At 45.4% G+C, this 23,026-nt stretch overlaps 1 protein-coding gene across 1 annotated transcript; it reads right to left on the reverse strand.

Annotated features, from left to right (window-relative positions):
• Positions 1-16,903: 16,903 nt before the first annotated feature.
• On the reverse strand, positions 16,904-18,676 carry LOC138363080 (uncharacterized). The gene has a single exon (XM_069322021.1). The coding sequence runs from the start codon at positions 18,674-18,676 to the stop codon at positions 16,904-16,906; it is 1,773 nt and encodes a 590-aa protein (XP_069178122.1).
• Between the last annotated feature and the right edge of the window lie 4,350 nt (positions 18,677-23,026).

The raw sequence follows: 23,026 nt of genomic DNA on the forward strand, positions 1-23,026 counted from the left end.
AAGGTACATACATAAAGAGATTTACAAAGTTTGTTGGCTTTATAGATAGAGCTAGTACATACAATGCCTAAAGCCACTATTACGCAAAGCGTTTCGGGCATTTAAAAACGCTTTAAAAACGGGCGTTTCGGGTATTTAACCACTGATACTGCTCATCACTCACAGCAGACGGTGTAGACTTCGTTGTAAGGTCCCCCCCCCCAGTGGCAGTCATAGCTACATGTAAACAAACAATACTGGGATGGAGGAGGGTAAACTAAGTAACCTGCACCTGGAGTGCAAACTTGGTGAGCAGGTAACTGGGGCACGATCTCCCACACTACATCACCGAATGCCCAGTTATCAGACCATTCAGACCCGTTGGCATGAGGTACCTGGAGCTTTGCAATTACTTTATTCACTCCCGTGTTCTTGAGGATATCCTCATATTGCACCCAAAATTTGCCAGTGCAGGCTACTGAACATACACAAGTAACAAAACTGTTCAATATGTCTACGGACTACACAACCAACATTACATACTTTACAGCATTGAAAATCGCACGGGAATAGGATAGACGTCAATATTTGTTTAAGTGTGCCAATGGTGCCGATCTCGACCGACCTGTGACACTCCCATACCCCACATGCTTCATATGTTAAAGTTGGGTGAGGCTAGCCTAAAGTGTCTGGCCTTCCACTCTCGAGACAGACATACATGACACAGTTGCCATTCTCCGTGGCGTAATGGTAAGACACTCACCAGGCGTTCCGCAAGCGCTTTGTCCTGGGTTCGTATCCTGGCCGGGGAGGATTTACTGGGCGCAAATCCTTAAGTGTAGCCTCTGTTTAACTCAAACAGTAAAATGGGTACTTGGATGTAAAAACGATTCTTCGCGGGGTCGTATTCCAGGGAACACAGGATTAAGGACTTGCCCGAAACGCTACACGTACTAGTGGCTGTACAAGAATGTAACAACTCTTGTATTTATATAATTAATTATATAAATACATTTTCTCTAGATACACTAGAAGGGGCACCCAGCGTTACCCAGTTTGTTTGTATGTCTCCTCCCTCCCTCTCTCTCTCTCTTTGTCTCCTACAATATTACTTATAATACACTAGTAGTATGCCTATATAAGTATTGACTTATACACAGAATATAATAGTTCCTCTTTGGCTTAGAATCTGTGAGAAGGTGGTGGTTCGGCCTTGTGTGGGGGTGGTCTATGTTCAAGTTATATTTCAGGAAGATTATGTTAATTTTCCAGAAATAAGCGAATAATGTTGCCTATTATTATAAGATTTTGTTTTCAAAGCTTTTAGTTAGGTGTAGCCAGTGGCCAGTGACAAAAATCGTCATAAGGGCCACAATGTGACCAATAGCCCGCTGTTCCATATTACATTCTGGCGAAAACAACCATCCTATGTCCATCCTGTACCCCGAGCTAGTTCCCCTGCAAAGCTGGGCGATGTTATCTCCTGGCGTCTGTCCTCCAACCTTGGACAAGTAGACAGACATTCTCTTCTATGTATACGTATATATGTATACACACAGCATCCTCGAATAAGCAAAAAAAGCCCCATTGGAACGTAAAGGAAATCTCAGTACTCCCGTATAGCAGTACTCCCGCATCGCAGTACTCTCGCGCCGTAGTACTCCCGCATCGTAGTACTCCCGCGTCACAGTACTCCCGCGTCACAGTACTCCCGCATCGTAGTACTCCCGCGTCACAGTACTCCCGCGTCACAGTACTCCCGCGTCACAGTACTCCCGCATCGCAGTACTCTCGCGCCGTAGTACTCCCGCATCGTAGTACTCCCGCGCCGTAGTACTCCCGCATCGTAGTACTCCCGCGTCACAGTACTCCCGCGCCCCAGTAACTTTGTTCATGATTTTGACTTTTTTTATATTAAATAGGAGCCATTTTTTTGCCTAATTAAATCCTTAAATACAGGAATACCTAATTTCATTAAGAAAAGTTCTGGCGCTAACCACTACAGTTACGTTGTCTGTTTGGTGTTATGTGTATAATTGATAACGTTAATATCATAGTATTAACCAACAACGGTATAAAGTCAATACGTAAGCGTCGTTTGCTTCTAAGCATAATGAGAACCCCCAGTGATCTTCATGTATCATCAGGATATACCATATATCATCAGGATATACCATATATCATCAGGATATACCATATATCATCAGGATATACCATATATCATCAGGATATACCATATATCTTCAGAATATACCATATATCATCAGGATATACCATATATCATCAGGAACCGTATACGGCGCACACTACAAGGTGCTCTCCAACACAGCTCAGTTGAACATCGTGGGTGACTCTGGCACAATGACAGACAGTTATGCAATCAGCCTTAATGTGCGCCATTCAAAGTCAACAGAAGACGAGGCGCGCACACTGCTGTCCAAACATGAAGCGACACGTCGCTTGTCTTATGTGTTGTTCTGCTGGGGGAGTGTGTGTTGTGTAGCGGGCGCTGGGTACCTGGTGAAGGATGACAGTGTGTGTGTGTGTGTGGTGGAGCTGGTAGTGTGTTTGTGTGTGGTGGAGCTGGTAGTGTGTTTGTGTGTGTGGTAGTGTGTGTGTGTGTGTGGTGGAGCTGGTAGTGTGTTTGTGTGTGTGGTAGTGTGTGTGTGTGTGTGGTGGAGCTGGTAGTGTGTTTGTGTGTGTGGTAGTGTGTTTGTGTGTGTGGTAGTGTGTGTGTGTGTGGTAGTGTGTGTGTGTGTGTGGTGGAGCTGGTAGTGTGTTTGTGTGTGTGGTAGTGTGTTTGTGTGTGTGGTAGTGTGTGTGTGTGTGGTAGTGTGTTTGTGTGTGTGGTAGTGTGTTTGTGTGTGTGGTAGTGTGTGTGTGTGTGTGGTGGAGCTGGTAGTGTGTTTGTGTGTGTGTGGTGGAGCTGGTAGTGTGTTTGTGTGTGTTTGTGTGGTGGAGCTGGTAGTGTGTTTGTGTGTGTGGTGGAGCTGGTAGTGTGTGTGTGTGTGTGGTGGAGCTGGTAGTGTGTTTGTGTGTTTGTGTGGTGGAGCTGGTAGTGTGTTTGTGTGTGTGTGGTGGAGCTGGTAGTGTGTTTGTGTGGTGGAGCTGGTAGTGTGTTTGTGTGGTGGAGCTGGCAGTGTGTTTGTGTGGTGGAGCTGGTAGTGTGTGTGTGTTTGTGTGGTGGAGCTGGTAGTGTGTTTGTGTGTGTGTGGTGGAGCTGGTAGTGTGTGAGTGTGTGTGTGGTGGAGCTGGTAGTGTGTTTGTGTGTGTGTGGTGGAGCTGGTAGTGTGTTTGTGTGTGTGTGGTGGAGCTGGTAGTGTGTGAGTGTGTGTGTGGTGGAGCTGGTAGTGTGTGTGTGAGTGTGTGGTGGAGCTGGTAGTGTGTTTGTGTGTGTGTGGTGGAGCTGGTAGTGTGTTTGTGTGGTGGAGCTGGTAGTGTGTGTGTGTTTGTGTGGTGGAGCTGGTAGTGTGTTTGTGTGTGTTTGTGTGGTGGAGCTGGTAGTGTGTTTGTGTGTGTGTGGTGGAGCTGGTAGTGTGTTTGTGTGTTTGTGTGGTGGAGCTGGTAGTGTGTTTGTGTGTGTGTGGTGGAGCTGGTAGTGTGTTTGTGTGTGTGTGGTGGAGCTGGTAGTGTGTTTGTGTGGTGGAGCTGGTAGTGTGTTTGTGTGTGTGTGGTGGAGCTGGTAGTGTGTTTGTGTGTGTTTGTGTGGTGGAGCTGGTAGTGTGTTTGTGTGTGTGTGGTGGAGCTGGTAGTGTGTTTGTGTGTTTGTGTGGTGGAGCTGGTAGTGTGTTTGTGTGTGTGTGGTGGAGCTGGTAGTGTGTTTGTGTGGTGGAGCTGGTAGTGTGTTTGTGTGGTGGAGCTGGTAGTGTGTGTGTGTTTGTGTGGTGGAGCTGGTAGTGTGTTTGTGTGGTGGAGCTGGTAGTGTGTTTGTGTGGTGGAGCTGGTAGTGTGTGTGTGTTTGTGTGGTGGAGCTGGTAGTGTGTTTGTGTGTGTGTGGTGGAGCTGGTAGTGTGTGAGTGTGTGTGTGGTGGAGCTGGTAGTGTGTGTGTGAGTGTGTGTGTGGTGGAGCTGGTAGTGTGTGTGTGTGTGTGTGGAGGGGGGGGGAAGGTAAATCTTTGAAGCTGATTTCTCTTATTTCTGGCTCAATCAGAGTGAATATCATCTAATGTCTGACTGGTTCATCATTACCCCTCGATCTTGTCCGCCAATTGAGATGTCGGCTTAAAAGATTTTTCTTTGCTGCTTCCATGAATTTATCTTCCCACGAGTCCGTAAACCCGTTGGTCTCTGTTCTCCCAGTGTAATATACCATGGTTGAGGGTCCTCCATGGGTAAGAGTTTAAAGTCATTTCTGTCTGCAATTCAGGCAGCTCTTTCAATGATAGTAAAACCGGGCCCCAAATCTTGGGGCCCTGACAGCTGAGTGGGCAGCGCTTGGGATTTGTAATCCTAAGGTTCCGGGTTCGATCTTCGATGGAGGCGGAAAGAAATGGGCAGAGTTTCTTTCGCCCTGGTGCGCCTGTTCACCTAGCTGTAAAATATGTATCTGGGAGTTAGATAGCTGCTACGGGCTGCTTTCTAGGGATGTGTAACAAAAAGGAGGCCTGGTCGAGGACCGGGCCGCGGGGACGCTAAGCCCCGAAATCATCTCAAGATAACCTCAAGGAAGATAACCGTGTCGTATGTCGCTTTGTGGAGGGATATATGTCCCTGATGTTATTACACGTCCTCTCAGTGTTATGGGTCTTGTTATGTGATCAGTCAATCCTTCACGGCTGATTGGCAGTTCTTTCACTATCCGGTAATTACTGATCTAAAGGGCCACTCTCCCTCCTCTTTTCTCACTCTATGATTGTCTTGATAGAACACTACATTTCTTATGACTTCTGACAGTTTCGTTTACGTGAAGGCAATTAAATCTTGGCTCCTCTACTGTGTTCACTCCTCGAGTTCGGTCACCTTGTTTGGATTTCCAGTATTGTGGGTGTACAGGACTTTTAAAGAACAAGTATTGTCATGCGCATTCTGCAACCTCTTCCTGCTCTGGCGGGAAGCACAGGGCAAAGGGGGGGGGGAGGGTTTAATCTAGTTGCAATCACCTAGTCGTGCTTGCGGGAGTTGAGCTCTGGCTCTTTGGTCCCGCCTCTCAACTGTCAATCAACTGGTGTACAGGTTCCTGAGCCTACTGGACTCTATCATATCTACATTTGAAACTGTGTATGGAGTCAGCCTCCACCACATCACTATTTAATGCATTAATGCATTAATACTTAATGCATAACTACTCTGACACTGAAAAATCTTTCTAATGTCTCTGTGACTCATTTGGGTACTATGTTTCCACCTGTGTCCCCTTGTTCGTGTTCCACCCGTGCTAAAGAGTTTGTTTTTCTGAACCCTGTCAATTTCTCAGAGAATTTTGTAGGTAGTTATTATGTCTCTCCTTACTCTTCTGTTTTCCAAGGACGTGAGGTTCAGCTCCCTTAGCCTTTCCTCGTAGCCCATACCTCCCAGTTCCGGGACTAGTCTGGTGGCATACCTTTGAATCTTCTCTAACTTTGTCTTGTGTTTAACTATGTATGGACTCCAGACTGGAGATTCATATTCCAGGATTGGTCTGACATAAGTGGTATACAGGGTCCTGAACGATTCTTTAAAACAAGTTTCTAAAGGCAGTTCTTATGTTGGCCAACCTAGCATATGCCGCTGATGATATCATTTTTATGTGGGCCTCTGGGGACAGGTACAGTGCGATATCAACCCCCAGATCTCTCTATTTGACTCTTGCAGGATTTCACCTCCCACCTTTCATTGAAGGATTTCACCTTCAGTTAACAATTTTGTTTATGTGAGTCCAATTACATCTGAGTTTTATTCCTGCGACCTTTCTGTTAGTTCACTTGCTTTATTGGTAATCTCATTGATGTTTGAGTACATTACCTTGAAGCTCACTTTTCCTATATCCATTTCCACCCTCCCTCCCCACTGGTGTAGGAAGCTGTTCCATGGGCAGGGCTACTTGGGTAGGTTCATCCTCCTGTGGGGGTAGTTATCAGGGGTTCGGGGAGAAGTGGGATGGGGGATGGAGGGCTTAGATCTAGCCCAGGCCTGCTTGGGCCAGGAAGAAGTCCTGGTGGTGTAGGGGCAGGAAGTACTCAGGATGAGGGCTCGTCCTCCTGTGGTGTGGTTAACAGTGCGTGTATTATTCACCTAGTTGTGCTTGCGGGGGTTGAGTTCTGCTCTTTTGGCCCGACTCTCAACTGTCAATCAATCAACTGTTACTAACTACTAACAATTTTTATATAGTTTTTCCACACACGCACCCAGGAAGCAACCCCTAGCAGCTGTCTAACTCTCATGTATCTATTTACTGCAGGGGTAAACAGGGTGAAATCAGGGTGAAAGAAACTCTGCTCATTTGGAGCTATCACGATTCAACCCGGACCCTAGGATTATGAGTACAGAGCGCTGTCCACTCAGCTATCAGGCCCCTGTGTGTGTGTGTGTGTGTGTGTGTGTGTGTGTGTGTGATAATAGCAAAAGCAATATCGGAAACACATCAATAGTGCAAAAGATTAAGATTAGTGAGAGAGAGATCGTGTGTGAGAACTGTGAAGGTTAAACGGGAAAATATATTTTGGTGCAAACATTGTGTACTCACCTAGTTGTGCTTGCGGGGGTTTGAGCTCTGGCTCTTTGGTCCCGCCTCTCAACTGTCAATCAACTGGTGTACAGGTTCCTGAGCCTATTGGGCTCTATCATATCTACATTTGAAACTGTGTATGGAGTCGTTCTCGACGCACAATCGAGAATTCCGGGTTCGAATCCCGGGCGGGACAGAAATGGTTGGGTACCTTTCCTTTCACCTAATGCGTCTGTTCACCTGGCAGTTAGTAGGTATTCAGGAGTTAGTCAGCCTGTTGTGGGGTTGCCGCCTGGGCGGGGTCAGTAATTCGACCCTGGGGAGAAGGGAGAGGGGAGGTGGATCTCGATATAAGCCTAATGTGTATGTATACACTCAGGCTTCCTGTCCCCCGACACAACGAATTTTATTATTATTATTATTATTATTATTATTATTATTATTATTATTATATGAAAGGCTTGGTCGTCGTGTCCAGCTGAACAGTAGACTCTTGCTGTTAGTTGGTGTAAATATCTTGTGAGCTGCAAGCTTGTGCGTCTGTCTCCTCTACGTCAGGTTCAGTTCTGTGTGAACATTTCAGGTATCCTTAGCAGGTATCAAGGATACCTTAGGATACCTTAGGTATTCAGGATACCTTAGCAGGTATCAAGGATACCTTAGGATACCTTAGGTATTCAGGATACCTTAGCAGGTATCAAGGATACCTTAGGATACCTTAGGTATTCAGGATACCTTAGCAGGTATCAAGGATACCTTAGGATACCTTAGGTATTCAGGATACCTTAGCAGGTATCAAGGTATCAAAGATACCTTAGGATACCTTAGGTATTGAGGACACCTTAGCAGGTATCAAGGATACCTTAGGTATTCAGGATACCTTAGCAGGTATCAAGCAGGTATCAGTTCTCATTGGTCTATTTCTACAACTCGTCAGCTTCAGTTGGTGGCGCATCTCTGATGGAGATCCCTCTTATGGGCTTAACAAAGTGTGGACGTTACGCCTTGGAGGTGTTGCAATATGCGGCCACAAGTCCTTGTCTTGTGCTGGACGGAAGTTGTTTCCCGCTCATTTGCTCGGCCTCTTTCCTCTCGTTCTTAGCACCATCTGCTTGTATTTCTGGGAGTTGATCTTGAGGAGCTATGTGCTTGGTCTATTACGTATCTTCAGCATCTTCCAGAAGTGTTTGTTGACCTACTGTGAGTGTATCTTCATGTGAGACTTGTTGGTTGTTTGTCAAGAATAAGTGATGACAGTAAGTGTGTTGGACTGACAGTGATGGGTATTTTTACTTTTTATGCTAATTGTTCTCGACAGTAAAGGATGGTTAGCGAAAATTTGGAGCTCCAACACGAGTTGCATTATTAGCTAAGTGTAATTACCTAAGTGTAGTTACAGATTGAGAGCTACGGTCGTGGTGTCCCGTCTTCCCAGCACTCTTTATCATATGACTATTTCAAACTACTGACGATTTTGGCCTCCATTACCTTCACATTTTGTTTAGCTTGTTCCAACCATCTACCGCTCTGTTTCCAAAAGAGTACTTTCTGATATTTTTCGGCATATGTATTTCCCACTATTTCGCTAAAAGAAAGCTTTCTAAACATCTCTATGACTCATCTCAAGCCTATTCATCCAGGCTCTCTTTTTCTATGGGTATTCACTGTGAACATTTCTTAATTTCCCACTCTATCAATCCCTCCCTAAGTATTTAATACGTCTCTATCATGCCTTACTTCACTTGTGAGGCGCTGTGTCGAAGACTTTCTGGCAGCCTAGAAGTACACAATTGTCCGGTTATCTGTACCTCGGGATCCCCCTTCATTCAGCAGGGGGGTGGCGCGCCCCGCGGCGGTTGACATATTCCATCCCTGTAGGCCGGGTCTCGTAGGCCTGGCACTCAGGCCTACGATCCCTGGAGGCTGGTTCTCGTGCCCTCCCCCCCCCCCCGCCTGGCACTCAGGCCTACGCAGTCATCGTTACTTATAACTCTGCGTGAATTACATTCTTGTTTTATTATTTCGCTGAATCGAGCTGTTTCAGGAGGTGGATCAGACTGCTGGTAACCTGAAGCAGTCTCTCTGCTCAGCCAAACACGTTGTGTGTTGTTATATCCAAACTTTTCCTGTGAGGAATATTTTATAACGCAATAAAATGTGTTGTAGTCGGGCGTGTAAGTAGCAAAGTTTGCCTAATTGGTTCAGCATGTGTGAAAGTGTGCAAATTGGTTATCATGTTAAATAAAACAAAAAAATACAATTTAGAAGTTGTGAAAGAGATTGCTGGAGAGCAATGAAACTATAGAGCATAAAATAATTTGGTGCAATAATAATAAATATTAGTAATAAAATAAAATAATTAAATAATTAATAAAATAAATAATAATAATAATAATAAAAGTTTTGCAGCAATGTTTAATTCGATGTTAATACCCTCTATTAATCTGCGAGGGTAGGGCTCATTAAGATATCCAGTTTCCATTCGCATTTAGAGCACATGTTCGTCAGAAAGCTTGGACAGGTTCTGTTGTGAGAGTAGACAGCTATCTTTTTTTAGGATATAGATAAGTACACTAGTAGACGAGGTCTGCCTCCTGTCAGCTGGTTGAGAGCTTTCCCTTGCCAGTTCTTGGTAAGCTTTACCCTACTTGTTTTCCCTGGTTCATGACCCATCAATTAGTTAACAACCAAGTATCCAATTACTGCTCTGTGAATAGGGGCGAATAGTTTAGACTGATTTCCAGACAAACCTCCCTGACAAGGGCTCGAATCCAGACGAAATCGGTGGCGAAGTGCGGATCAAGTGTGCTACGCTGCATCACATGGATTCTAAATGTCTTGCTTCATGTTCAGCTCCTTTTAACCTGGTCAGTTGAGGCGTCGTAGAGTCCAGGGGCCAGATTCACGAAAGCACTTACGAACGTGTACATCTTTCCTCAATCTTTGACGGCTTTGGTTACATTTATTAAACAGTTTACAAGCATGAAAACTTCCCATTCAACTGTTGTTATTGTTATAAACAGCCTCCTGGTGCTTCGGAGCTCATTAACTGTTTAATAATTGGAAACAAAGCCGCCAAAGATTGAGAAAAAATGTACAGGTTCGTAAGTGGTTTTGTGAATCTGGTCCCAGGTTACGTTGTTTGTCGGTCTTTCCTGGATTTATTGTCCTCACAACGAATAGTCTGCGAAGCAGCGCCATCAGGTACAATTTCGAAACAAGTAACGAGGCTACAGAGAATACGAGTCACTGATACGAACGCTCTTCGTGTCCCCAAGTGGTCTTTCTGACGTGGCAGTGACTGCCGGGACGATATTGCAACCGGCGAGGCCGTAAATCACTCGCAAAGTTTACCATTTCCCGTTTCAAAGTTTCAGCAAAGCCATGCATACGTAATATGTCAATCCATAATTCATCTAATTGAATTTATTTTCACACAGAGGTGACGACTACCACCACTTGCCTGTTTACTGATCAAATTCTCACTCCATGAATTCCTAATTTTACCGCAAGGAAAAGTTAAATACGTTGGATAGCCTATGGTATCCAACCCACACATTCATTTCCTGAGGTGTGGTTTCAACATCATGTGTTCAGCCACGTTATTGTGACCCCACGTCTGCATACAGACAGCCCATCCTCCTGTTTTGGTAGTACAAATAGTAATGATGAAGACCATAGTATATATACTGACGTACAAGGAAATTAGAAAGTAAAAATCTAAACTATTGAGTTGGAGAAACAGGAAAAATTTTGTTTATTTGTGTTGGTTTGACAAACTAAACTAGCCTAACCTTCCTAGGCCCCAATACACGATATATGAGGCCTAATATAGTACATGTGTGTTATACTAGGCCTAGGAATATTTTAGTTTGTTTTTTAGCTTCATTTATTCTGAAATAAATTCCTAACTAGTCAGTATACTACTGTCTAAAAGCTCAGAATGTACGAATTCGTGACTATTGACGACCGTCAATAGTCTGTCGACCGTCACAATATGTACTACCCAGACAGGGTAGTACATGCTCCAGCCTGACCTTCCTGGTGCTTCAGCCTGACCTTCCTGGTGCTTCAGCCTGACCTTCCTGGTGCTTCAGCCTGACCTTCCAGACAATTATAGTATTAAGCGTATCAAAGGAGTTCACCAACTTTTCAACATATATTTTTATATAGATATCAAACTAAACCAGCTTAACCACGCTTGATACAATCCTAAAACTCTTCGACAACCGGATTGACCTTTCGGTGACCTCTGGGCCGAAGATTGCCCCCAAGAAAGTTTTTGAGCATCTCAGATATGCGAGCCATTCCAGGAAACTGTTGTCTCTGAGAAATCTAGAAAGAAAGTTGTTCCCTCGGTAATCTGGCTTTCCCGCCGGCAGGATATGCGCCAATTCAGCTCATCTAAATCGGCTTAACCATTTAGATCCCGGCCAGAGAGGATTGACTCTGTGCCAATTCTCAACTGTTCGCTTCGGGTCACCCAACGGTAATTGGCGACCTGGTTGTTAACCGGGTGACGGGTCACGTTCCTTGGGAAACTACTTATAGTGGACTCAGTATCCAAGAGTAACATTTATTCAACGCTGAATTAACGTCACTCTTGGGTATTGTGCCCAGTGGGAGGGTGGGTGGTAGGGTAGACTTAACAAGAGGTACGGGAAGGGAAAGCTCTCAGCGCGCTAACACACAGGAGTCTGCTCCTGTACCCACCTGTGTGGGCCAGGGGCCAGATTCATGAAAGCACTTACGCAAGTACTTACGAACGTGTACATTTTTCCTCAATCTTTGACGGCTTTGGTTACATTTATTAAAAAGTTTACAAACATGAAAACTTCCCATTCAACTGTTGTTATTGTTATAAACAGCCTCCTGGTGCTTCGGAGCTCATTAACTGTTTAATAATTGTAAACAAAGCCGCCAAAGATTGAGAAAAGATGTAAAGGTTCGTTAGTGCTTTCGTGAATCTGGCCCCAGGAGACCCGGTGTGTGGCCATAGGCCGCCACCGGAAACAACGGACACATCACACAACACACGCATGAAAAAAGACGACGTTTCCGGCTCATCCTGGACCCTTACCAATTAGCGTCCCGGTGTTATATATACGGTTCAGGAACGGGCCAGAATATTGTCAGTTTCTTATCATATGTGAAGGTTGGGTTATGTTCAGCCAGGTTATTATGACTAGTTCTCTACACACAATGGATAAAAAAGTTTGTTTCTACTCTCAATTCTCGAAAGATGTTTCAATGAAAATTGTGATGCTAAAGTCTGCTTTACTGTACACAGATATGTGCAGTGGAAGATGACAAACAAAAGTTATATGTCAATATAACACTTAACTGAAAATTATTATACAATAATTTATATTATTATAAAATTATATAAAACAACTGAAAATTAATATTAACATCCATCCTTTTAATCATTTTTAAGCATTTTAAGCATTTTTAAACATCCTCCTTTTAAGCATTTTGTGTTTAAACTTTTTTTTTTCCATATATAAATGAACACGTGAACCTACCCGGGGTGTGCAGCGGGTGGGTGTAACTCTGGGTGCACAAGTTACAGCCCAGCTACTGTGCCAGGTAAGTCCACAACGGGATCACCATAGCCCGTGCTACTTCTGAACTTTTTGTTCCCAGTAGCTCAATCTAAAACAACAACAGCAACAATTCTGAGTGATTCGACTATCTTCCGTGTGTGACTTATGTGGGTTCTCTGTCGTATCCGTTGGCTAGAGTACCTGGTGGAAGCTTTTGGGCTGTACCAGTAATAGAGGTTTTCTTCCCTCTGTATGATTCCCTCTCTCTCTCTCCTTCCTTAAACAAGGCCAATACAGAGTACAAGCGGGTTGGTGGCGGCGGCGGCGGCGGGCACGGGGTGCGTTGTTACCGCACCTGCTGTTACCGTTACCGTCACCTCAGTTAACAACGCACCTGGTGCGTTGTTAACTGAGGTGACGGGACGAGTTGAGGGTCGTGCTCCCTCCTGACGACCTGGACGCCAGAGGTGGGAGGGAGGGAGGTGGGGGCGGGTGAAAGGCCCTTTATATCCTGCCTCAGGATCTTTTATTGAATACTACCTCCTTCCCTCCCATCTCCCCCTCCATCCCTTCCTCCCGTGGCACTCCTCACCTGGACCTCACCCCACCTGTACCTTGCCCCTGTCTGCACCTCTTCCTCCTTATACTGCTCCCATCTACACCTGTCCCCCCATAACTCTTCACACCTACACCTTCCCCCACGCACCACTCCCCACCTACACCTTCCCCCACGCACCACTCCCCACCTACACCTTCCCCCATGCACCACTCCCCACCTACACCTTCCCCCACGCACCACTCCCCACCTACCATTAAAAACACTCTCGCGGTAAATGTCGGATATTGGAGCTAAATGAGGAATTTTATCGCTTCATAGATGGCATTTTAGGTGAATTGTTTTATATAAATTCGTTTGTTAAGTAGCGGCGAGGATTGGTAAAGTATATGTGTAACCACCTATTGATTCTGTTAATTAATAATAAGGGGTTGAGCTTCAGCCATTGGTCCCGTCTCTCTACTTTCAACTGTTGTACAGGTTCCCCAGTTCATAATAAAAATTAAAGTACCGACATATTAACATTTTCATATTCCCACGTTTCTGGTTAGACAAAACAGTTGCATTTTTTACGGTGGCAAATTGATAGAACGGGCTGGTCTATTTCCGTGATAATTTTGGTGTGGTGGTCATGTCTCTTCCGATTCTTCTCTCAGGTGACGTGAGGATTAATTTCTGTATTCTTTACTCTTAAGTCTTGTCTCTCAGCTCTGGTACTAGTCTAGTGGTGTACCTCTGGACACTCTCCAGCTTCGATTTGTGCTTAACCATATATGGATTCCGCGCTCCTTTATTTTTATTATAATTAAACGATCTACACAATACCATTATTACCAGGCGCTTCTTATATCTACTTATTTTTAGCCAAATGATTTTTCTGCACCCGGATTTTAAGGAATTACGAAATGTGGAAGTCAAGAGAGAAGTCAAGGCGAGAGAGAGGACCGGGACATCAAAGACTTTCAAGTAATTCAGCAGACAATGAAGGATAAACGGGAGAAATCTTAAAGTCATTATTTTTTAATCTTTACTAGAGAAGAACTTGACAATTTGCCTGAAGTTGAACAGGAGCGCTAATTAAGAAGATAGTAAGACTTTGTAAGAAGATAGTAAACAAGACGAGCAATTAAAACGAAACAAGTTGCCCGGCCTTAACGAAGTATTTTTCACGGTCTTGAAAAATGTATGGAAGAGTTTAGTCGACTTTTGTCAAGAACACTAACTGGAGTTGTATACAGGGCTCGATAATTCTGGAGGCCTGTGAATCAAAATCATAATAAACTGAAAATAAGCATCTTTATGTCAGAGTAAAAGGTAATCAACCAAGGGAAAGTGAACTGAGGCACCAGCTATCAGCAAATCATTTGTGAAATGATATTGTGAAAAGGCTCTGAGAGGAGTGATGGTTTTAGATATTTAAAACCAAGAAGATACTACATAAATGTTCAGTATTGGATGAATAGGGTGAATATATATATATATATATATATATATATATATATATATATATATATATATATATATATATATCCCTTGGTGTTTTGAATATAGTTCAGTACTAGATACGAATCCTGGTATTCTATTCATCCAATACTGAACATTTATGCAGTATCTTCTTGGTTTTAAATTTCTAAAACCATCACTCTCAGAGCCTTTTCACAATATCATTTCACAAATGATTTACTTTTACTCTATATACAGACATATATGTATGTATATATATATATATATATATATATATATATATATATATATATATATATATATATATATATATATATATATGTACAATAAGATGCCAACAGTATATATATATATATATATATATATATATATATATATATATATATATATATATATATATATATATATATATATATATAATGCATGTATCACTATGACAGCCACATCTGTGGACTAGTGTCCTACTATTAAATATTGTTTTTAACAACATTTTTAGTTAATTGCATAAATACCTCAAATAAAAATTGGTGTTTAAGGTCATTATGTTTTTTTTGTGGGACTTGATAACTAATCTTCAGTTCTTCTTCAGCGAAAATATTTCTTTGCCCCGTAGACCTTCCATTATACAGGTTATAATGGCGCTGGGTTAGTGAAGGTTCTGTGTGCTCTCAGGGGCGAGAGAGAACACAGAAATAAATAAAATACTGACTTGTACAATAAGATGCCAACAGTAAACGCCTTTTTCTCTTTATTTCCAGATTGGAGGTTCTTCTTGAGATTAAGCTCGGTAGAAACCTTCGCCTCGTGCTTGTACTTCGTCGTCACCCACCAGCTGGACCAGGAGCCCGGGGGGGGGGGGGGACGACGACACGACACATACCTCACCTCCTAATACACGACAGTCTAGTAGCCAATGACCGTCTGCAGGTAGAAAAACAAACAGATATATACAGACGGGCTGCCTACATAACTATATTGTGAATGAAGTGAATACTATCAATTATGATTGTTTCGAGGAAAATAATTTGGATAATTAATCTATATTTCGAGATTTAGCGAAAAAAGGATAAAGAAATATATCTCGGGGAAATTTGGTTTAGGTAAACCTTGATTCTCTGTCGAAAGGTCCGAATGTTTCTGTGAAAAATAAGTCGTCAGAAACTGTGCTCTAGATGACGAAGAAAATGAAACAGTAACCAAAATGGAAACAGCAGACTTACTGTCATGAAAATGGACACGACTGAATATAGAAACATGTTCTATAATGATAACTGCAAGTTGATGAATGGATATACACACATGAGCGCCAGAAAATAAATAGCTTGGAGTTTACACTGAAGAGTAAAGTTCCATCAAGTGAATTGTCTCCGAACCCGATTTAAAAATTCGGATTTGAACCCGATTCAGGTGACATTTAGACGTAATTGTGTCGATCAGTGTGCGCGTGTGTGTGTCTGTGATGGCAAATAAACAATTGATAATCTTTAAACAAAAATGTATGGAAGAATGATGACGTGTTGAGTCGTCGGGTTGATTGAAAAACACGTCACTTTTGTGCCAGAAGGTAAACTTGAAAGCTGAAAATAAAATTATAATTTAATACTACATTTTGGTCCTAACGATAAAACTCAATCCTTCTAGTGAAGTCAGTAAACATCTACAGGAAAACCACAGCAATACACAGGCAGCCACCTATACCAAACACTGTTAGTTGCAACACTTGTGTTGCTGCTCTCGTGACGTGGTTCTTACCACAAGATCACTTCCAGGTGACTATCAAGTTCTGGAGGAGCTTCAGTAGCTCGGGCCGGTTATTAACAAAGTTGAAGATGCCGCCGTTAATTTATTCGTGAAGCCGCAGGCTTGGCCAGAAGCCCCAGGCTTGGCCAGAAGCCCCAGGCCTGGCCAGGAGTGCGCGTGGCCGCCTGCGTGGCTCCGCAGATGGTCACAAGTCCTCTGATAAGGAGACAACAGTAGAGTGTTAAGACAGTACACGTGAGCCCTACACAAGGCTTTACATGGCGTGGAGAAGTGAATGACACAATCTGTAAACCTTTGAAAAATTTCATACAAATTTAAAATACGAAATTAAAACACTGCAAATACGTTTATGAACAATAAGGAATGATTTATAGTAATAAGTGGAAAATCGAATGCTTCAATAAAATAAACAATAATTTTAAGAATAAGGTAAAATTAGATTAAGTGTGAGAATAAAGACAAGAGAGAGAGAGGACTAAAGAAACATATAAAGTATAAGCAATAAAGCAAAAAGATAATATAAAATACATTAACAAGAAAGAATAAGTCAAAATACGACATTCCCAGCTGTCCATCTCTCATCACCACACCGGCACCAGACACCTCCTTCCAAGACACGAACACGCATCAAGATGTCCGTGGAGAAGCTGGACGTCCGGGACCTGCCGGATAACCTGCTAGGGCAGGTCATCCACAACTTGCAATCTTTTCCCAATGAGACGGTCGACTTCTCGAAGCCCGTCCTCCGGCGGGCCCTCACCCACGTGTACCCGCTCTTCATCCTCCTCTACTCCCTCCTGGTGGTGATCGGCTCGGTCAGCAACGCCGCCATGATCACTCACATCCTCAGGCGACGCCTCTACCGGGACCCCACCAACGCCTACATGATGAACGTCGGGGTGTGTAACTTTATCATGAGTGTTCTCCTCCTGCCGCTCTCCCTCGCCATTCTTCTCATACAAAACTGGATCTTCGGAAGCTTCCTCTGCTACTTCGTGCCCATGTTACAGGTGAGTTGTCTGCCCTGCTGCAGGTGAGTTGTCTGCCCCGCTGCAGGTGAGTTGTCTGCCCCTGCTGCAGGTGAGTTGTCTGCCCTGCTGCAGGTGAGTTGTCTGCCCTGCTGTAGGTGAGCTGTCTGCCCTGCTGCAGGTGAGTTGTCTGCCCTGCTGCAGGTGAGTTGTCTGCCCTGCTGCAGGTGAGTTGTCTGCTTTGCTGCAGGTGAGTTGTCTGCCCTGCTGCAGGTGAGTTGTCTGCCCCTGCTGCAGGTGAGGTGTCTGCTCTGCTGCAGGTGAGTTGTCTGCCCTGCTGCAGGTGAGTTGTCTGCCCTGCTGCAGGTGAGTTGTCTGCCCTGCTGCAGGTGAGTTGTCTGCCCTGCTGCAGGTGAGTTGTCTGCCCTGCTGCAGGTGAGTTGTCTGCCCTGCTGTAGGTGAGCTGTCTGCCCTGCTGCAGGTGAGTTGTCTGCCCTGCTGCAGGTGAGTTGTCTGCCCTGCTGCAGGTGAGTTGTCTGCCCTGCTGCAGGTGAGTTGTCTGCCCTGCTGCAGGTGAGTTGTCTGCCCTGCTGCAGGTGAGTTGTCTGCCCTGCTGCAGGTGAGCTGTCTGCCCTGCTGCAGGTGAGTTGTCTGCCCTGCTGCAGGTGAGTTGTCTGCCCTGCTGCAGGTGAGCTGTCTGCCCCTGCTGCAGGTGAGTTGTCTGCCCTGCTGCAGGTGAGTTGTCTGCCCTGCTGCAGGTGAGTTGTCTGCCCTGCTGCAGGTGAGTTGTCTGCCCTGCTGCAGGTGAGTTGTCTGCCCTGCTGCAGGTGAGCTGTCTGCCCCTGCTGCAGGTGAGTTGTCTGCCCTGCTGCAGGTGAGTTGTCTGCCCTGCTGCAGGTGAGTTGTCTGCCCTGCTGCAGGTGAGGTGTCTGCCCTGCTGCAGGTGAGTTGTCTGCCCTGCTGCAGGTGAGTTGTCTGCCCTGCTGCAGGTGAGCTGTCTGCCCCTGCTGCAGGTGAGTTGTCTGCCCTGCTGCAGGTGAGTTGTCTGCCCTGCTGCAGGTGAGTTGTCTGCCCTGCTGCAGGTGAGTTGTCTGCCCTGCTGCAGGTGAGCTGTCTGCCCCTGCTGCAGGTGAGCTGTCTGCCCTGCTGCAGGTGAGCTGTCTGCCCTGCTGCAGGTGAGTTGTCTGGCCTGTTGTAGGTGAGTTGTCTGCCCTGCTGCAGGTGAGCTGTCTGCCCTGCTGCAGGTGAGTTGTCTGCCCTGCTGTAGGTGAGTTGTCTGCCCTGCTGCAGGTGAGTTGTCTGCCCTGCTGCAGGTGAGTTGTCTGCCCTGCTGCAGGTGAGTTGTCTGCCCTGCTGCAGGTGAGTTGTCTGCTCTGCTGCAGGTGAGTTGTCTGCCCTGCTGCAGGTGAGTTGTCTGCCCCTGCTGCAGGTGAGGTGTCTGCTCTGCTGCAGGTGAGTTGTCTGCCCTGCTGCAGGTGAGGTGTCTGCCCCTGCTGCAGGTGAGTTGTCTGCCCTGCTGCAGGTGAGTTGTCTGCCCTGCTGCAGGTGAGTTGTCTGCCCTGCTGCAGGTGAGTTGTCTGCCCTGTTGCAGGTGAGTTGTCTGCCCTGCTGCAGGTGAGTTGTCTGCCCCTGCTGCAGGTGAGTTGTCTGCCCTGCTGCAGGTCAGCTGCTGCTGGAGTCTCCAGCGTCCTACTGGTGCGAAAATTGGTATTGCTAGTGAACACGACAGTCCCATAAAGCTGACGCTAAGACAGGTCATCCGCGATCATGGGCCATGACTCAGCAAGCATAAATGCATCTATTGACGAACCTCAGCATTTTTTCTCACTCCTTTAGCGGCTTCATTTACATTTTCTAAGCTGTCTGCGAGCATCAAAACTTTCCAGTCAAATGTTTTTATTGTTATAAAGGGCCGCCTGGTGCTTCGGAGAGCTCGTAAACTGTTTCATGAATGTAAACAAAGCCGCAGAACATTGAGAAAAGATGTAGAGGTTAGTAAGTACTTGCTCATCTGCTTGATGAACCAGCCCGTCCTCCTAAGGTTCCCAACGCCAAGAAAACGGTCAATATAAAGTGTCCTCTCCTAACCTACCAGGGGACCCAAAACAGAAAACGGGACAGTACGTCACTTTCGCCAGCCGCTTTCATTTTTTAGTACGGCAATTTTTGGTCTTATGTAACGCATACGAGCGAAAAGCGACGTTCTTTGTAGGACAGGTTGTAGGAGGACAGGTTGTAGGAGGACAGGTTGTAGGAGGACAGGTTGTAGCAGGACAGGTTGTAGGAGGACAGGTTGTAAGAGGACAGGTTGTAGCAGGACAGGTTGTAGGAGGACAGGTTGTAAGAGGACAGGTTGTAGGAGGACAGGTTGTAGCAGGACAGGTTGTAAGAGGACAGGTTGTAGCAGGACAGGTTGTAGGAGGACAGGTTGTAAGAGGACAGGTTGTAGGAGGACAGGTTGTAGCAGGACAGGTTGTAAGAGGACAGGTTGTAGCAGGACAGGTTGTAGGAGGACAGGTTGTAGGAGGACAGGTTGTAAGAGGACAGGTTGTAGCAGGACAGGTTGTAGGAGGACAGGTTGTAAGAGGACAGGTTGTAGGAGGACAGGTTGTAGCAGGACAGGTTGTAAGAGGACAGGTTGTAGGAGGACAGGTTGTAGGAGGACAGGTTGTAGGAGGACAGGTTGTAGGAGGACAGGTTGTAAGAGGACAGGTTGTAGCAGGACAGGTTGTAGGAGGACAGGTTGTAGGAGGACAGGTTGTAGGATGACAGATTGTAAGAGGACAGATTGTAAGAGGACAGGTTGTAGGAGGACAGGTTGTAGGAGGACAGGTTGTAGGAGGACAGGTTGTAGGAGGACAGATTGTAAGAGGACAGATTGTAAGAGGACAGGTTGTAGGAGGACAGGTTGTAGGAGGACAGGTTGTAGGAGGACAGGTTGTAGGAGGACAGGTTGTAGGAGGACAAGTTGTAGGAGGACAGGTTGTAGGAAGACAGGTTGTTCCATCTGGCCCAAGTATTTTGTATCACGATTTCGTAAATGTTTCCAGAACTTATGTTTTACTTTCAAAATTTTGTTAGATATTTTTTTATCAAAATGTCGATATCCCCCCATCTCTATCTCTTAATTTTTATCTCGATAACTATATATCTTTATATTTTTTTTTTATTTTTAGGGTACCACCTCTGGTGCCAATGTGGGGGACCCATGGCCTCGGAGAAGAAAATAAAAAGTATTCAGAGGAGACCTTGTGGTTTCTCACTGAACACTAATATTATCTTCTCCTACCACCCCCATTCTTTTGTATGTACACATATATATTTACTTTATTTGAACTTTGTTACAAAAAAGGAGTTACATATGGGTTACAAAGATGGTTATCATAGGTTGTCGAGTTATCATAGGTTGTCGAGTTATCATAGGTTGTCTTTATATTTGTCTTTTGTATATATCTTTATCCCTCTGTTCCTCCATTAATCTTGTAATATATACAGCACCCTCATCCTCTACAGCCTAGCCCTATACATGGCATACACCTGGTCCTATACAAGCCAAGACTGACACATTGTTGTTTAAGATTCAGCTACTGAGGAACAAAAAGTTCCAAGTAGCACGGACTATGGTGAGCCCGTAGTGGACTTACCTGGCACAGGAGCGGGGCTGTAACCGAGGACTGACACAGGCGAGGAGGGGGGGCGGGGGGGGGGGTATAAATACAGGTGATTATGAGTGAGGTGGAGTCGCATCAGTGACGTGGCACTCCACCCGGGTGCCAACTCCCCGGTAGTGCCAAGTCATATTTTACCTAGCGTGGTGTGCCGTCTCATCTCAACACCTTGTAATTCTCACCTCAACAACCTGTTATCCTCATCTCAACACCCTGTTATCCTCATCTCAACACCCTGTTATCCTCATCTCAACACCCTGTTATCCTCATCTCAACACCCTGTTATCCTCATCTCAACACCCTGTTATCCTCATCTCAACACCCTGTTATCCTCATCTCAACACCCTGTTATCCTCATCTCAACACCCTGTTATCCTCATCTCAACACCCTGTTATCCTCATCTCAACACCCTGTTATCCTCATCTCAACACCCTGTTATCCTCATCTCAACACCCTGTTATCCTCACCTCAACACCCTGTTATCCTCATCTCAACACCCTGTTATCCTCATCTCAACACCCTGTTATCCTCACCTCAACACCCTGTTATCCTCATCTCAACACCCTGTTATCCTCATCTCAACACCCTGTTATCCTCACCTCAACACCCTGTTATCCTCACCTCAACACCCTGTTATCCTCATCTCAACACCCTGTTATCCTCACCTCAACACCCTGTTATCCTCATCTCAACACCCTGTAATCCTCACCCCTCCTTCCCTTTCCTTCCCTTCCCTTCCCTTCCCTTCCCTTCCCTTCCCTTCCCTTCCCTTCCCTTCCCTTCCCTTCCCGTCCCATCCCATCTCTTCCCTTCCGCTTACCCTACTCCTCCCTCTCACATGACCTTCCCACCTATGCCCCCGTCCCATCACCTCCTATCCCAAGGCATCCCTGTGTGTGAGCTTTAGGATCCTCCGCCCATGACTTTACTCACCGCCCACCCATATGACTTTACTCACTTTCCTCCCATAACCTTACTCACCTTCCTCCCATAACCTTACTCACCTTCCTCCCATAACCTTACTCACCTTCCTCCCATAACCTTACTCACCTTCCTCCCATAACCTTACTCACCTTCCTCCCATAACCTTACTCACCTTCCTCCCATAACCTTACTCACCTTCCTCCCATAACCTTACTCACCTTCCTCCCATAACCTTACTCACCTTCCTCCCATAACCTTACTCACCTTCCTCCCATAACCTTACTCACCTTCCTCCCATAACCTTACTCACCTTCCTCCCATAACCTTACTCACCTTCCTCCCATAACCTTACTCACCTTCCTCCCATAACCTTACTCACCTTCCTCCCATAACCTTACTCACCTTCCTCCCATAACCTTACTCACCGCCCTACACCATTGGTGTAGGAAGTTGTTGCATGAGCTGGACAACATGGATTTGATTAGTGTGCTGTGAGATAGTTAACATGGGGTCGGAGGGTGCTGGGATGGGGTGTGGGGTCATGGGTAAGAGGGGCAGGAAGGGCTTTGGGATAGGGGGAGGAGAGGGGAATAAGGGGGACATTTAGTAAGGGACAGGGAGGACTTGGGGTAAGGAAGGCTTCTATTGAGTGAAAATGATGGTGCTGCACTTCTCTCTGGGGCTGCTGAATTGCTTGTGGAGTGGTCCCCACTCTCCTCTGGCATTGTAGGGTATGGGGGTAATAATTCCCTGGGTTACCTTCTCTTTTCCTGCACCTCTTCCTTACATCCGCTGCCATGATTCTCTCGTCCCTTGTCATGTCCCTCTGAAGGAATTTATTTTGTATCCCATTACATATTACAGTTTGCTCTTAGCTAGTATTTCTTCTTTTGTGGCATCGTTTGTAAATACTACCTTTATCAATCGAGCTCCATCCATGTTGTACCAACCTAGCCTGAAAACCTCTATATTTTATTCGACTCTGTCCTTCTGTACCTCCTTCAGGATCTCTGTCACTGCAGCTACGTCCTAGTTTGGTCTGGTACAGAATAGGGTTCTCTTTGAGGCTTTTTATTTCCTCCTTTGCTGCCCTCAGCTCATCTTGTAGGATGCTTATTGTCTTCCCTCATTTCTTTCAAGTCCTCTCTGAATTGCCCCCCATAGGCAAATGATCATCTCAGTTGCCTCATCTCTCCTTCCTCACCTCCACCTGTATTTTGTTATCTCCCTTCTATGTTTGTTCCATATTCTGTTATGTAGGGATGGAGTTAGTGATATGCTGTGAGAGACTGGGATATGAGAGAGAGAGAGGGGGCAGAGAGGTAGGAAAGAGAGGAGGCAGGGAGGGAGGGAGGGAGAGAGAGAGACAGTGAGAGAGAGAGAGAGAGAGAAAGAGAGAGAGAGAGAGAGAGAGAGAGAGAGAGAGAGAGAGAGAGAGAGAGAGAGAGAGAGAGAGAGAGAGAGAGAGAGAGAGAGAGAGAGAGAGACAGAGAGACAGAGACAGAGAGAGAGAGAG

The sequence above is a fragment of the Procambarus clarkii genome, chromosome 1, assembly GCF_040958095.1.
Source record: "Procambarus clarkii isolate CNS0578487 chromosome 1, FALCON_Pclarkii_2.0, whole genome shotgun sequence".
Lineage (NCBI taxonomy): Eukaryota > Metazoa > Arthropoda > Malacostraca > Decapoda > Cambaridae > Procambarus > Procambarus clarkii.